This window comes from Podarcis vaucheri (assembly GCF_965113315.1).
Source record: "Podarcis vaucheri genome assembly, chromosome: 12".
NCBI classification, from domain to species: Eukaryota; Metazoa; Chordata; class Lepidosauria; order Squamata; family Lacertidae; genus Podarcis; species Podarcis vaucheri.
Window position 1 is genome coordinate 61528730 of NC_138750.1, and position 16387 is coordinate 61545116.

Consider the following 16387-nt stretch of genomic DNA (forward strand, 5'->3'; position numbering starts at 1 on the left):
TAGCCTGGAGTAGCCCAGGACAAGAAGAAAAAGTAGAGAATCTGAATGCAGACAAAAAGCATGAAGTGATATCCTAGCAAGCTGGAACGTAAGCAGTCGAAATGGTTGTTTAAAGGTAAAGGGACCCCTGACTATTAGGTCCAGTCATAGCCGACTCTGGGGTTGCGGTGCTCATCTCGCTTTATTGGCCGAGGGAGTCAGCGTACAGCTTCCGGGTCATGTGGCCAGCATGACTAAGCCGCTTCTGGCGAACCAGAGCAGCGCACGGAAATGCCGTTTACCTTCCCGCCGGAGCGGTACCTATTTATCTACTTGCACTTTGATGTGCTTTCGAACTGCTAGGTTGGCAGGAGCAGGGACCGAGCAACGGGAGCTCACCCCGTCATGGGGATTCGAACTGCCGACCTGATCGGCAAGTCCTAGGCTCTGTCCCGCATCCCTTAAATGGTTGTTTACTGTGCTCTAAATCCACAAAGTCCCATTGGCCTTATTCTGTTTCTTGAGCCCCAACTCAGACAACGCCTTTGTGTAGACCATCTGTGATTATGCACCAATGACTGAAAAATACTGATGTGAATTTATAGGAAAATATCCTCCGACTACATCCTTTAAAAAACAACACCCCTTTAATATAAAATGGTACAAGTTGCACCTTACACTGCTCCAACCATCTTGTGCTGCTCTCCAAGCAAACTAAACCAAAATCATTTTTTCATTCGAAGCGGCACATAATTGTCATGTGCCTTGTGCAATTTTCACACCCACACCCAAATTTTTATTATTTTTTTTGCTTTTATGGAATTACCACAAATCAAGCGGCAGTTCCTACAAAATTATATCCTTGGGGTTTATTTGGGGGAAAAAATCTTATTAAAAGTGATACAGGTTCAAATATGATAAAAATTACCGCAAGAAAACAGTTTTGGCAAGTATCGTTTGACTTCCTCTTCTTCCCCTTGCTTTTTAGGAATGCTTACTGCAGAAGCTCCATTAAGCAAGATCGTGACCACTGCAACTCTTCTCATGAAATAGGTTCAAGGGTTTTTCAGAATAGCACAAGACTTGGATATAAAGTCAAGGTTCCTACTGATTATATACGTATTTTTTCAGTCCTTCAAAACGAATCGTTCATGAACAAGGTGTACATTAAAGTGAAACTACTAATTACAACTTGTGGAAGTAAACATAAATAGCAAAAGTACATACTTTATTTATTTATTATTTGTTTTTAAATCCCGACATCCCAAGAACTTTCTGCACAAGCTATATGCAAGAGATTTTTGTCTTTCCCGAAATTAAAAGAAAATAACGCAGTGTTCGCCGAAGCTGGGAAACTTCGAATTCCTGACAATTCTACGCCTTGATTAGAACAAGAAATAATAAATCTCTCCCCTTCCCTGGTTGCAATGGAATAAAAGCACAAGTTGTGTCTTGGCAACCGTTAAAATATTGAGGGTGGTGCAGATGAGGTTGTTCTGCTGATCTTTCATGTATCTCGGCTTCAAGCCTAGAGAGGTTTTCTCTCAACTTTGGGGTTTTAAAGCCATTTTCTTTTGCAGAGAAAATGGCAGAGAAAGAAAGAAAGAAAATAATAAATGTGCTCTTAATCACCACCGCTATTTAAAATGGGTTTCTGTAAGCTATGCAAGGAGACAGGCTGATTGGTAACATGTCAAAGGTTGTTCTATTAAAATGTATGTCTACTTAAAGGCTATAGAGAACAAATACCAGCTAGATCTTCACCCCAGTGATGTGGTTTAAAGTAAGGAGCCAGACACTTTGATGTATTAAGTTTCCCCCCCAATCTGTGCTGAGGGAGAGAAGAGAACGCATGATGCAAAAAGGGAATCGCCAGAGTTCCTTTCTGTGTGGTTCACTGTTGCCAGATTTAGCCATACATTGAATATTGAGGATTACTTGGCTATGTTCTAATCTAGGACTGCTCCAGGCAGAAGGGAATACACTGGAAGATAAATAAAGGTGATTAACAACGGCACTACGTACACTGATTCTTAAGTTTGGCTGCCACCTGAAGGAAATGCTAACCTCCTATGCCCTCGTATAAGGCTAAGAACTTGAAAGGCAAGGGAGAGTGAGCGCACTCATTGCTTATGGCAAACACCTGCACTTCAGGCATAGTTCAGTCAACTCGGATCACGCCGCTTTTAAAAAATGTAATCATTGGTGATTTTTAATGAAGGCATAGCTTCGTTGACATTTTGATCCAAACGATGGTATCCGACGGTCCTGGAGCAAAGCCCATCTCGCCATCTTCTGCTCTGGACCAAGAGGATAATCTAGAGAGAAAAGAAACAATTAGCTAACGATAAAGAAACGAGGATGCGGTTCAAGGGAAAACGCTTTCTACTTTGTCAACGTTTGCAAGTCATCACAACCAGTTCCTTCACTAAACGCGCCTACTAATTAGTTTCTGGGTCCAATTCAAAGTGCTGGTTTTGACCTATAAACCTTAAATACTTCGAGGACTGCATCTTCCCATATGAATCGACCCAGACCCTGAGATCATCCTATGAAGCCCTTCTCCCTGTACCACCTATGCGAGGTCTGGAGGGTGGCTGCATAAAAAAGGGTCTTTTCTGCAGTGGCTCCCCACTTGCAGAATGCTTTTCCCAGGGAGTCTCGCCTGTTGCCTTCACTGCATATCTTTAGTCACCAGCAGAAAACATAACTCTTCTCCCAAGCCTTTGCCCGATTAAACAATATAGCCTTTTAAACTGTGGGGTTGTTTTCCGGAGGGGGGTGTTAATGGGTTGGGGTTGTTGTTTTTTAGTTTGCTGTTATTATGCTTTCATTTTGCATTTTTATATTGTCAACTGCCCCGTGTTCTTCGGATGAAAGGCTGTATTCAAGTTTAAAAGACTGTGTCATCCATCATATGTCTTCTCACGTTGTGATTCTATATTATAAGTCCACTGAAGACCGGGGAGGGGAGGGATAAATGTAATGAGCACACTTCAATTCCATCCCAGGGTACGGGGGAAATGTTTACATTCCTTGGAAGATTAAGCTTAAAAAGCTGCACCACAATTTTATGACTCAGAAGAGCACCGCATTTTTCGCTCCGTAAGACGCACTTTTTCCCTCCTAAAAAGGGGAAATGTGTGTGCATCTTATGGAGCGAAGACAGGCGGGAGGCAGGCGGGAAAAGCCCCAAAGAGCAGCACACAAGCTCTGCGCGCTCTTTAAAGGGAGTGCGGCTCTTGGGGGCTTTTCCCCGAGGGGGGAGAAGGGCAGCCCATCACTGACGTGCTATCCTTCGGCTCTTGCTGGCTTTTGCAGGAGGTGGAGCGTGTGTGCGGCTCTCGGGGGCTTTTTCCTGGGGAGAAGCCTGCAAGCACCTCACACACGCTCCACGCGGCTCGTGAAAGGGAGCGCTGAGCAGAACCTGGGATGCACACAGGCTCTGCTCAGCGCTCCCTTTAAAGAATATTTTTTTCCTTGCATTCCCCCTCTAAAAACTAGGTGCGTCTTATGGAGCGAAGAATACAGTACAGTGGTGCCTCGCAAGACGAAAAGAATCCGTTCTGTGATTCCCTTCGTCTAGCGGTTTTTTCGTCTTGCGAAGCAAGCCCATTGACGGATTACCGGATTAGCACTATTAGCGGCTTATGTGCTGATCGGATCAGCTGATAAGCGGCTTAGCGGCTTAGAAAAAGGGGGGGGGGAGGGAAAAAAACCAGCAGGAACTCGCAAGACATTGTCGTCTTGCGAAGCAAGCCCATAGGAAATTCGTTTTGCGAAGCACCTCCAAAATGGAAAACGCTTTCGTCTAGCGAGTTTTCTGTCTTGCGAGGCATTCGTCTTGCGGGGCACCACTGTAAATATATTGTAGGGCACCAACTCCTGAGAGTGGTTTATTATTTTTACTTAATTCTTCTCTACTTAAAACTGTCACATCTGTTCTACTAACATTTGTAAAACATCTCAGAAATGCCACATCTGAAAGTAGAGGCTTTCAACATTTTGGAATACATGGCTCCCTTGACCTACTGCATTTTCTGTGGCACTCCTGGGGGGCTCAGGAGCCCAGTTAGATCACCCCTCGCCTGCAGAGCCAGCAGCCTCTCACCCTTTTCCAAACATCCTCTCCTGTGGAGGAGTCCTTCAGTCTTCTGTCCTCTCCCCAATCTTTGGGGCTCCTCTGGGCAGCCACAGCTGTCGCCCCTGGTTTCTGAGGTGCCCCCTCTGCTTCAAAGAAGGGTGCCTTCTCACACTGCACCCCAGGGGCCTGGGAAGCACCCCCTAGCCAGTCCCAGAGACACCTTTCACCTGTGGAGCTTGTAGCCAGGGCTGCTGCAACAAACAGCTGTGCAAGCCTTTGGGCATCAGAGGCATCAGAGGAGAGAGGCAAGGAAGGAAAGAAGGCCAGAGGCCAGGGTTGCCCGTGATACCCCTATCATTCAAGGCACCCCAGGGTGCCATGGCACCCTAGTTGAAAACAACTGCCATAAACGGTTGACTATGGACAAATTTTAAGGGACGCAGGTGGTGCTGTGGGTTAAACCACAGAGCCTAGGACTTGCCGATCAGAAGGTCGGCGGTTCGAATCCCCACGACGGTGTGAGCTCCCGTTGCTCAGTCCCTGCTCCTGCCAACCTAGCGGTTCGAAAACATATCAAAGTACAAGTAGATAAATAGGTACCGCTCCGGCGGGAAGGTAAACGGCGTTTCCGTGCGCTGCTCTGGTTCACCAGAAGCGGCTTAGTCCTGCTGGCCACATGACCCGGAAGCTGTACGCCGGCTCCCTTGGCCAGTAAAGCGAGATGAGCGCCGCAACACCAGAGTCGGCCACGACTGGACCTAATGGTCAGGGGTCCCTTTACCTTTTTATGGACAGATTCACAACTGCTTGCATTTAAGAATTAACCTAGCTATATGATGCACTGGAACCCCTCTTAATTTAAGATTTTTAGCTTTGCAAGCCTGTATTTCCTAACTTGGTGTATTTGCCCTGACGTCCAAGAACCATGGAGAAGACGTGCATCTGTATATTTGAAATGCTTATGAAAATATTCCCTGTTACAGTAGACCCTCTACTTACGTCCCGTTCCAAGTCGTGACCGCGGCAAACCCGGAAGTAAACACCAGGTTTGCTGTGATTCATGCATGGGCAGAAGCGGACACCGCCGAATGTGCCTGCACACAACAGCGCTTCTACCAGTGACCCGTTTCACCATAAGGACGAGCCTCCGGAACGGATTGTGGTCGCGAGTGGAATCTCCACTGTAATTACTTTGGAGCTTTCATTGTATATCTTGTATGATAATGTCTTCTATTCCCCCCCATGGTATTATGTATTTGTGCACGAGTTTTGAATGCATTTTCTTTTGCACACCGCTTTTGAGTACAAATTTGTAGAAATATATACTCAAAAGTCAACTAACGAGAAGGTTTCCAATTCTGTTCAAACATCCGCTTTGCAATTACTTGCAACATAATTTAAAACTGCCTGCGCAACTGCATACAGTGGACACTCGGCTTGCAAATGGGATCCGTGCGGGATGCACGTTCGCAACCCGCAGCATTCGCAACCCGCAGCAGTGCGCCTGTGCATGCGTGGGTTGCGATTTGGCGCGCCTGCGCATAGCGCGATTTAGCGCTTCTACGCCTGCGTGACCCCTGAGACCTGGAAGTAACCTGTTCTGGTACTTCCAAGTTTTGGCGGGTCCATAACCCGAAAACACGCAACCTGAAGCGTCTGTAACCCAAGGTATGACTGTATTTATACTGCAACGGTAAAGGTAAAGGGACCCTTGACCATGAGGTCCAGTCGTGGCCGACTCTGGGATTGCGGCGCTCATCTCTTTATTGGCTGAAGGAGCCGGCGTACAGCTTCCGGGTCATGTGGCCAGCAGGACTAAGCAGCTTCTGGCGAACTTGAGCAGTGCACGGAAACGCCGTCTACCTTCCTGCTGGAGCGGTACCTATTTATCTACTTGCACTGGTGTGATTTCGAACTGCTGGGTTGGCAGGAGCAGGGACCAAGCAACGGGAGCTCACCCCGTCGCGGGGTTTCGAACCACCAACCTTCTGATCGGGAAATAGTAGGCTCTGTGGTTTAGACCACAGCGCCACCCACGTCCCATCTTATACTGCAAAACCATAACCTCAAAAGGCGGCGTACCTTTCTTTTATTGTGATACGTGATGTAAACGACAGCTACCAAAAAGGCAACGATAACCAGATGGAAAAAGAAATGGCTATCCTCTTCCAGTTCCGAGGAAGAGGTGTCCTTCATCTCGTCCGGAAGCAATTTCTTGTTTTCGTAGCTGTGCATGCTGGCCAACTCTTCCGTAAACTCCGAGAGGCCTTGGTCGTCTTGATCGTCAGACGGCATCCCGTAGGGGCCGTAATAGTCTGCAGGATCTGCGGTTCCTTTGGCCGTTGGGAGGAAGCTAGGGACGTGGTCTTTCTCCACCATGTCGTCCACCGTGTCATCTTCGTTAATATTGGTATCTTCCGAAGTATCAGCATCTGTTTGCAAAGTAGGAGTCGCAGAAACTGGCGCCGCAGAGGTCGCCTGCTTCCCTTCTGTTGCGGTTGGCCCAGGCGACACAGAAGCCCCGCTCTTCGGAGATGCTGGTGGCATGCCTTCATTTGTTGTCGTCCTTGTTCTGTCCCCACTGGGATTTGAAACAGGCGTTAAGTTGTGAGTCGTGGAACTGGATGTCGAGACATTTACACTCTCAGAAAGCTCTGCCTCGGTTGTAGTGCCTGGGAAAAGGAAATAAAAATCAGGATAATCTGGAGTTTTGAACAAAGGTTCTCATGGTGTATCTTGATTTCATGAGGGGTGTCAAATATAGTACAGTGGTACCTCGGGTTAAGTACTTCTTTCGTTCCGGAGGTCTGTTCTTAACCTGAAGCACTTTAGCTAATGGGGCCTCCTCCTGCTGCTGCACAGCCGGAGGACGATTTCTGTTCTCATCCTGAAGCAAAGTTCTTAACCCGAGGTAATATTTCTGGGTTAGCGGAGTCTGTAACCTGAAGCGTATGTAACCCAAGGTACCACTGTATTTATTTACAGTGGTACCTTGGTTTGCGGACTTCATTTGTTCCGGAAGTCCGTTCTTAAACCAAAGCGTTCTTAAACCAAGGCGTACTTTCCCAGAGCAGCAGGGGACTCAATTTACAAATGGAACACACTCAACATGTTCTGCTTCCAAGGCAAAATTCACAAACCAAAACACCTACTTCCGGGTTTGCAATCCCCTGCTATTGGTTCAATTGCTGGTAATATAAACTGGGCAACGTTTAACGAAGTCCATCCCCTTGAGCAACAGAAATCAGCTTATGACATAGGACACCTGATTTCTCTCTCCCCCACAAAAACCCCAAAATCTGCTCCACAGGGTCTTTCTGAGACACTTTGCATCATCGCCATGTCTTTACATGCAAACCACCTACCTGTTTGTTTCCCAAAAACCAAAATTCGTTCTTGCCTTTCCACTCACGTTTGGAGAGAAACAAACCACAATCCCAGGTTTAGTGCCTGGAGGCGTTTGGAGGATGGATGGCGGCTAACAGATTGAGGTTGAATCCTGACAAGACAGAAGTACTGTTTTTTGGGGACAGTGCCGGGTGGGTGTGGGGGATTCCCTGGTCCTGAATGGGGTAACTGTGCCCCTCAAGGACCAGGTGCGCAGCCTGGGAGTCATTTTGGACTCTCAGCCGTCCATGGAGGCACAGGTCAATTCTGTGCCCAGGGCACCTGTCTGCCAGCTCCATCTGGTACACAGGATGAGACCCTCCCTGCATCCAGACTGTCTTGCCAGAGTGGTGCATGCTCTGGTTATCTCCCGCTTGCACTACTGCAACACGCTCTACGTGGGGCTACCTTTGAAGGTGACCCGGAAACTGCAATTAATCCAGAATGCGGCAACTAGACTGGTGACTGGGAGCGGCCGCCGAGACCACATAACACCAGTCTTGAAAGACCTACATTGGCTCCCAGTACGTTTCCGAGCACAATTCAAAGTGTTGGTGCTGAACTTTAAAGCCCTATTTAGAAAAGCTAGAGGTGAATATAAACACTAAAGCAGTATTGATTTTTGTGGACGCGGAGAAAGCCTTTGACAATATTTCTTGGAGCTTTATGATAAAGAACCTTCATGGGATGGGGGTAGGCCAAGGTTTTGAGAATGGTATGGCTGCAATATATTCTGAACAAAAGGCTAAATTGATTGTAAACAACGTAGTAACTGAGGAACTTAAGATAGAAAAAGGAACACGACAAGGGTGCCCAATTTCCCCATTACTTTTTATCTCAGTCCTGGAGGTGTTGCTGAATATGATAAGGAATGACCAGCAGGTTAAAGGAGTGCAGGTCGGAGCTAAACATTACAAGTTAAGAGCGTTTGCAGATGACTTAGTACTGACTTTACAAGAGCCAATCACTAGTACGAAAAAGGTTTTAGAAATAATACAACAGTTTGGCCAGGTAGCTGGATTTAAGTTGAATAAACAAAAAACCAAAGTTTTAGGAAAAAACTTAACAGACATAGAAAAGGAGAAATTCCAAGAAGAAACAGGGCTGACAGTGGTTAAGAAGGTGAAATACCTAGGGGTTTATTTGACATCTAAAAATGTGAATTTGTATAAGGACAATTATGAAAAATGTTGGTCAGAAATCAAAAAAGATCTAGAAATATGGTCAAATTTGAAATTGTCAATGTTAGGCCGAATTGCGGTGATTAAAATGAATGTATTGCCTAGAATGCTATTTTTGTTTCAGACCTTGCAGATTCTTGACAAGATGGAATGTTTCAAGAGGTGGCAGAAAGATATTTCGAAATTTGTCTGGCAGGGCAAAAAGCCCAGAATTAAATTTAAAATATTGACAGATGCAAAAGAAAGAGGGGGTTTTGCCCTGCCGGACTTAAAATTGTACTATGAGGCAGCAGCTTTTTGCTGGCTGAAAGAATGGATGCTCCTCGAGAATACGGACATTTTGGATCTGGAGGGTTTTAACAATGCTTTTGGTTGGCATGCATATCTATGGTATGACAAAGTCAATAGTATCTTTAAAAATCATATTGTTAGAAAAGCACTATATAATGTTTGGATAAGATATAAAGATCTGTTGGAAAACAAAACCCCTAGATGGGTGTCACCAGTGGAGGCTAAAGCAGTGAAGAAACTCAATATGGAGGTCGGATGGCCGAAGTATTGGGAAATTTTGGAACAGGATGGAGATAAGCTTAAACTACAAAGCCAGGAGAAATTGAAACACAAAGTACAAAATTGGTTTCAATATCGCCAAATAATGGAGTTTTTTAAACAGGATAGGAAAATTGGCTTCCAGGTGGAAAAATCAAAACTAGAAACTGAGTTATTAGAACCCAATACTAAGAATTTATCTAGAATGTATAACTTGTTGCTGAAATGGAGTACACAGGACGAAACAGCCAAATCGGCTATGATTAAGTGGGCACAGGATGTTGGGTACAATATCATGTCAGCTGACTGGGAATGGTTATGGAACACTGGTATTAAATTCACGGCATGTAATGCCTTAAAGGAAAATATTATGAAAATGGTTTACAGGTGGTACATGACTCCAGTCAAGCTGGCAAAAATTTATCATTTGCCCGATAATAAATGTTGGAAATGTAGAGAGACTGAAGGCACTTTCTACCACCTCTGGTGGACGTGCCCGAAGATTAAGGCTTTCTGGGAAATGATCTATAATGAAATGAAAAAGGTACTTAAATGTACTTTTCCTAAAAAGCCAGAGGCCTTTCTCTTGGGCATTGTCGGCCAATTGGTGTTAAAAAGGGATAGAACTTTTTTTATGTATTCTACAACAGCAGCAAGAATACTCATCGCGAAGTATTGGAAGACACAAGATCTACCCACTCTGGAAGAATGGCAGATGAAAGTGATGGACTACATGACATTGGCTGAGATGACAGGCAGAATCCGTGACCAACGAAAGGAGACGGTGGAAGAAGATTGGAGAAAATTTAAAAGCTATCTTAAGGACTATTATAAACTTAATGAATGTTAAAGTGTTGTGGTTTTTAGAAATAAAGGGATACAGTGATATAAGGTCAGAATATAGAGAGGAATAAGATGACAGAGGTTGGAAGTAACAATTGGGAGTTGCTAAAAACTATGGACATTGGGATGCAGAAGGGGGGGGTAAGGGGAAGTCCAAGAAAAGAGGTTTATGAAAATATGTTATGAAACTATACGTGTATGTTTGTCCTTTTAAGTGTTTGTTTGTTATTTAAAAATTTTGTAAAACCAATAAAAATTTTATAAAAAAAAAAAATGAACTTTAAAGCCCTAAACGGCCTCGGTCCAGTATACCTGAAGGAGCGTCTCCACGCCCATTGTTCTACCTGGACACTGAGGTCCAGTGCTGAGGGCCTTCTGGCGGTTCCCTCATTGCGAGAAGTGAGGTTACAGGGAACCAGGCAGAGGGCCTTCTCGGTAGTGGCGCCCACCCTGTGGAACACCCTCCCTTCAGATGTGAAGGAAATAAGAAGCTATCCTATCTTTAAAAGACATCTGAAGGCAGCCCTGTTCAGGTTTTTAATATTTAATGCTGTATTGTTTTTAACACTTGATTGGGAGCCGCCCAGAGTGGCTGGGGAAACTCAGCCAGATGGGCGGGGTATAAATAAATAATAATAATAATAATAATAATTAGTGTTATTATTAGTATTTAGGCAGAATGAAAAGCAGGAGCGTGGATTATTTCCTGACAGCACAGGGAGAAGTGATCACTGTATGTGATCTAAGCTGCACGCTGCTCGTGCACATTGCTTATTTTAATTAGGGTTCAACGCGATGCACAAGCAGGGTCAAAGAGTCACACTGAACAGGGACAGTTGTTGCATTATAGCTGAAGCCGAAATAATGAAGAACTCGCTGAGAGAGACAGCACATCAAATGAATGAGAGTGTGGCAGCCTGTCTCAACGCTGTGAATTGAGGTGCCAATGTCAATAGAGCAGCTCTGGCGTATTTGCCCCAGAGATCAGCTGAGCTATGACCTTGGGCTTAAGAAGTAGGAATGCACAGATTTGGGGACAAATAGCATGCAGTGAAATAACGGAAATACAAGGCTTTTTCACCAAGGTGGGGTGAAACTGGCTTGAGCTGCCACGATGCAAGCTGGAAAAGTCTTGTGACGCAAAAATGCCCACGCAACTGCTTCGATCTGCAGAATTGGCTCTGTTACAGGTGCCACACAATACCCATTCTGTGTTGGCAAGAAATCAATCTTTTACTGTGTCAGCACCTGCACTTTGGAAGTCCCCGCCTATTGACACCTTCCCTATACAGTGGTACCTCGGATTACATACGCTTTAGGTTACAGACGCTTCAGGTTACAGACTCCGCTAACCCAGAAATAGTACCTCGGGTTAAGAACTTTGCTTCAGGATGAGAACAGAAATTGCGCAGCAGCGGCGCGGCGGCAGCGGGAGGCCCCATTAGCTAAGGTGGTGCTTCAGGTTAAGCACAGTTTCAGGTTAAGAACGGACCTCCGGAACGAATTAAGTACTTAACCCGAGGTACCACTGTATACTCTTTTCAGCGCCTGCTAAAAGCTTTTTCGTTTACACAAGCATATCCTCTTTCCTTTCTGAGCAAGCAAGTCGCTCGTGAAAAATTCTCTTATTGAAGCAGAAAGCACAATGTGGCAATGCAGTTTAACAACACCATGCCTAGCTATCCTCCTTTATAAAAATATTTATACTGTGGTACCTCGGGTTAAGAACTTAATTTGTTCTGGGGGTCCGTTCTTAACCTGAAACTGTTCTTAACCTGAAGCACCACTTAGCTAATGGGGCCTTGCGCCGCCGGAGCACAATTTCTGTTCTCATCCTGAAGCAAAGTTCTCAACCTGAAGCACTGTTTCTGGGTTAGCGGAGTCTGTAATCTGAAGTGTATGTAACCTGAAGCATCTGTAAGCCGAGGTACCACTGTATACAGCTACATCTTTTTATATCTAGCAGTAGAATATAAAACCGTACAATAAAAACCACAAAGAAGATGAAAACAGACATCAATTAACCACTGTGTAAAGGTGTATTCTTAATCGCCTGCCAGGGTTTGGCAGAAATGAAGTTTTCAGCAAGAGTTTAAAAGCTACCATTCTTGCAGCAAAAGAAGACAAAATAACCAGATCGAGTAGCAACTCTCTTCTGGGTTACAAAATCAGGAAGAAGCAGCCACAAGACAACGGCATAGGGCGAGGGAAAACGGTTGAGTATCCGACCAGCATTAGCAAAATATAATCTGAGCATAATTTCAGAGACCTCCATTTCAAGGAAAGCTCCAGGTGTAAATCGGAATTAAAGAAAACGTCTGATATATGGAAAACGCACGGGCCAAAAATGGGCTAACATCACTTCCACTTTTTATAGCAACTTGACGTAGGGGACAGACCTCACTGGAAAAAATTAGAAGGCTTGGCATTGCAGAATGGTGCACTGAAAAACCCTCCTTCTCGCTTGGGAATAAAAATGTTAACTAGCCAGCCATGGTATACCAAAGGAGCAGCTGAACAGACGGTTCCTTGTTTGTACGGCACACCCTTTCCTACATGAAGCAGACGTTAGAATTTAGAACAGGAACACAAGTCACACGGATGTGAAGCAAACTGTGTGCGATAAGTTAGGTATAAGAGACTCTGGGTGCTGGAAATTTTGATCTTATAGAAAGCTTAAGGAAAGCATAGCAAATTGCGGGAAGCTGCTTTAAATAAGGCTAGACAAACATGAGGCAGGGATTCCAATAGGAAAAGAACCCTATGATGGCTGGGAGATTCTGCAGAAAGGAGTTGTTGTTTAGTTGTTTAGTCCGGCCCCCCACAAGGTTTGAGGGATAGTGGACCAGCCCCTTGCTGAAAAAGTTTGCTGACCCCTGGATGAGAGCATCAAGAGAAGATGCATTCAGGCACAGGAAGCATTTATGTTGAATATATATGGGGGAGAAGTACCTCTGGTGGGGGACACATTATGCGCCTTCTGGGGCAGGAAATGGGTTTGGCAGGGAGTGTGTGTTATTGTTGTTTAGTCGTTTAGTTGTGTCCGCCTCTTCGTGACCCCCTGGACCAGAGCACGCCAGGCACTCCTGTCTTCCACTGCCTCCCGCAGTTTGGTCAAACTCATGCTGGTCGCTTCGAGAACACTGTCCAACCATCTCGTCCTCTGTCATCCCCTTCTCCTTCTGCCCTCCATCTTTCCCAACATCAGGGTCTTTTCCAGGGAGTCTTCTCTTCTCCTGAGGTGGCCAAAGTCTTGGAGCCTCAGCTTCAGGATCTGTCCTTCCAGTGAGAACCCAGGGCTGATTTCCTCCAGAATGGAGAGGTTTGATCTTCTTGCAGTCCATGGGACTCTCAAGAGTCTCCTCCAGCACCAGAATTCAAAAGCATCCATTCTTTGGCGATCAGCCTTCTTTATGGTCCAGCTCTCACTTCCATACAATCTCTACTGGGAAAACCGTAGCTTTAACTATATGGACCTTTGTTGGCAAGGTGATGTCTCTGCTTTTTAAGATGCTGTCTAGGTTTGTCATTGCTTTCCTCCCAAGAAGCAGGCGTCTTTTAATTTCGTGGCTGCTGTCACCATCTGCAGTGATCATGGAGCCCAAGAAAGTAAAATCTCTCACTGCCTCCATTTCTTCCCCTTCTATTTGCCAGGAGGTGATGGGATCAGTGGCCATGATCATCTTCTTTTTTTGATGTTGCGCTTCAGACCAGAATTTAAAGTGCGGCAACTGAAAAAGCTGGTGTGGCTACAGGAAAAGCTCAGTGGTGAGCCGAAAATAAAACCAGACACATCTAGGAAACAGAAGGAAGGACAGAGCAGACCTGAGAAAAGTAGCCAGGACTTCTAGGGACAGGAAAGCAGAAGCTCAGAGTCACAAGGTGGTTGGGAAACTGTACTCAAAGGTTGCGCATCAATGGCTCCTTGCGAAATTGGAGGATTCAAGTGCAATGCCGCAGGGATCTACCCTGGGCCTGGGACACCTCAACTGTTCTTCATCAATGACTTGCTGAAAGGGTGGAAGGAATGCTTAACAAATTAGCAGAAGACACAAAATGGGGACGGAACGGCCAACGCCTCTGAAGACAGGAATAAAATTCCAAATGACGTTGAGGGAATGGAAGACTAGGCTGAAACCCAGCAGCAACAAATTGAAAAGTTCAGCATTTGGGAAAACAAACCAACCAACCGAAACCAGACAAATGTAGGATGGGAGATACCTGGCTTAATTTGAGAACGGTATATGTAAAAAGGATCATGGGACTGCAGCAATTGAGTCAGCCAATTGCTGCGGCTGCAGAAAAAGAGAGGTTTCATTGATTTTAAGGCCGCAGTAGAAAAATAATCATTTCCAGATCATGAACCTTTTTTTCTGCATGACCTATTGTGGAGCACTGTGTCAAGTTTAATATGTCAAAACGGCTCAGCGGACTGCAGACAGGTAGGCAGAGGTAGAGAAAACATGTGCGGTGAAGGAGTGTCACAGAAATTGGATATGTTCAGCCTGGAGAAAAGAAGTCGGAGAGAACATGATTGATCCCACCTCCAGTATTTTCAAGACTGCAGTCAGAAAGAAGGCAAAGACTTCTTGTCCATTTCCCAAAGGACAGATTTAGTAGATTTTGCTTCAACATTAGGAGAAAATAAGATTGTGGCTGAACATTTGGATACATTTCCAAACCGTAAGAACAATTAGCTTCTGCTGCAGGATGTTGTCTGAAATCTTTCCCATCCAGGAACCTTGTTTCTTATTCATTACAAATGAGTATTGCTTATGAGTAAAGGTACATGAAATGTCCCCAAAATGCAGACATCTATGACTTCTGATTAAGCCGTACTGCTAAAACCACTGACTGGACCAGCCTTAGGAAGAGCAAAAAGCAACTTTGTCATGTGAGGAGGACGGACTCACTGGAAACCAAACGTATTTTGGAACGTTGATAATGAAAATGTTAAGTAAAAATGGAAAGTTAACACGATGCTCACAATACAAACAAAGTAAGGCGTTTGCGAATTTCCCATGTAGTTAAAGCAGTGCCTATGAAAGAGAGAGCCCCCTTTTACACCCAACAGATACCTGATATATTGAGACGTGTGGTATCTAACTGTGTCAGCCTACAAGGATAACAAATGCTCCCTTCCTCCTCTCCTTTCCCCTGCAGCACAGGGTGGGGAGGAAATTAACACTTCAAGTCACCCAAAGGATCTGCTTCCTTGTGCCACTAACAGCCGAAACCTAGAGCATGCCCCACTGCACTTACTCCCAGCTCCACGAATATAGCATTGCAGACTTAAGGAACTTCTTTCTCTGTCTGTCTGTCTGTCTGTCTGTTGTTCATGGTGGGAAAATCAACTAGGAAAGCATATATAAAACAAGCATATTAGGCTGCAACAGGTCTCTCCACTGAGGCAGATAATTAAATAAACTCTAAAGTTATCGCTTGTATTTCATAATGCAGCAGTAGTGGTTAGAGCAGGGGTCTGCAACCTTTAAGACAAAAAGAGCCACTTGGACCCGTTTCCGAAGAAAAAACAACTGGGAGCCGCAAAACCCGTCATTACAAAAATAACTTTTTTGTCACTTTTTATTTAATTGTTTGACCCCTCAGAATTACTCCTCCTCACAGAAATAAACGTTAAATTAACAAGTTACCTTTTTGTGTGTGTGTGTGTGTTCTTCCCTTCAAAACAGTGACCAGCGTACATGCCCCCTTTCAATGCAGTGACCAGCGTACATGCCCCCTTTCAATGCAGTGACCAGCGTACATGCCCATACAATGTAGCGGGTGGGTGGGCAGGAAGGTGGCGTCGGGACGGTGCGTGACTAACGCACACACCGCCCCCATGCGACATCACAGCCAGTACAGCGCCCGCCACAGTGGGGAGTGTCGGGGCGCACAATGCGCCTCCTCCCCTCGCTAGTATCCGCCCCGGAGCCGCGGCAAGGGTGTAAAAGAGCCACATGCGGCTCCGGAGCCGCGGGTTGCAGACTCCTGGGTTAGAGTGTTGGGACTAGGACCTGGGAGACCAGGGTTTGAATCCCCACTCAGCCATGAAGCTTTCATTAGGTGATCTTGAGCCAGCCATTGCCTCTCTGCCTGACCCACCTCGCTGGGTGGTTGTGATATAAATGGGATTTAGGCCATCTTGAGCTCCTTGGAGGAAAAGTGGGGTACAAGGGTAATAAATAAGCAAAGGTAGAGCCCGAGGTGTGAGGCTCCACTTCCAGACCACTTTAAACCAACATGGTTCCCTCCGCTCCAGGAATTCTGGGAGCTGTCTTTTTTAGGGTTCTGAGTGGTGTTAGTTGCTACAATTCGCAGAGCGGTTTAACAATGGACACTTCTTCCCTGGGAAGACAGT

General features: G+C 45.4%; 1 protein-coding gene across 1 annotated transcript in view; it reads right to left on the bottom strand.

Moving 5' to 3' along the window:
* Window positions 1–1190: 1190 nt before the first annotated feature.
* Window positions 1191–16387, bottom strand: part of LOC309515021 (keratinocyte-associated transmembrane protein 2) — a 16370-nt gene continuing 1173 nt past the window's right edge. The window contains 2 exon segments of the mRNA XM_082192611.1: window positions 1191–2297; window positions 6146–6735. Coding sequence (XP_082048737.1) covers window positions 2166–2297; window positions 6146–6735 — 722 coding nt within the window. The 3' untranslated portion in view covers window positions 1191–2165.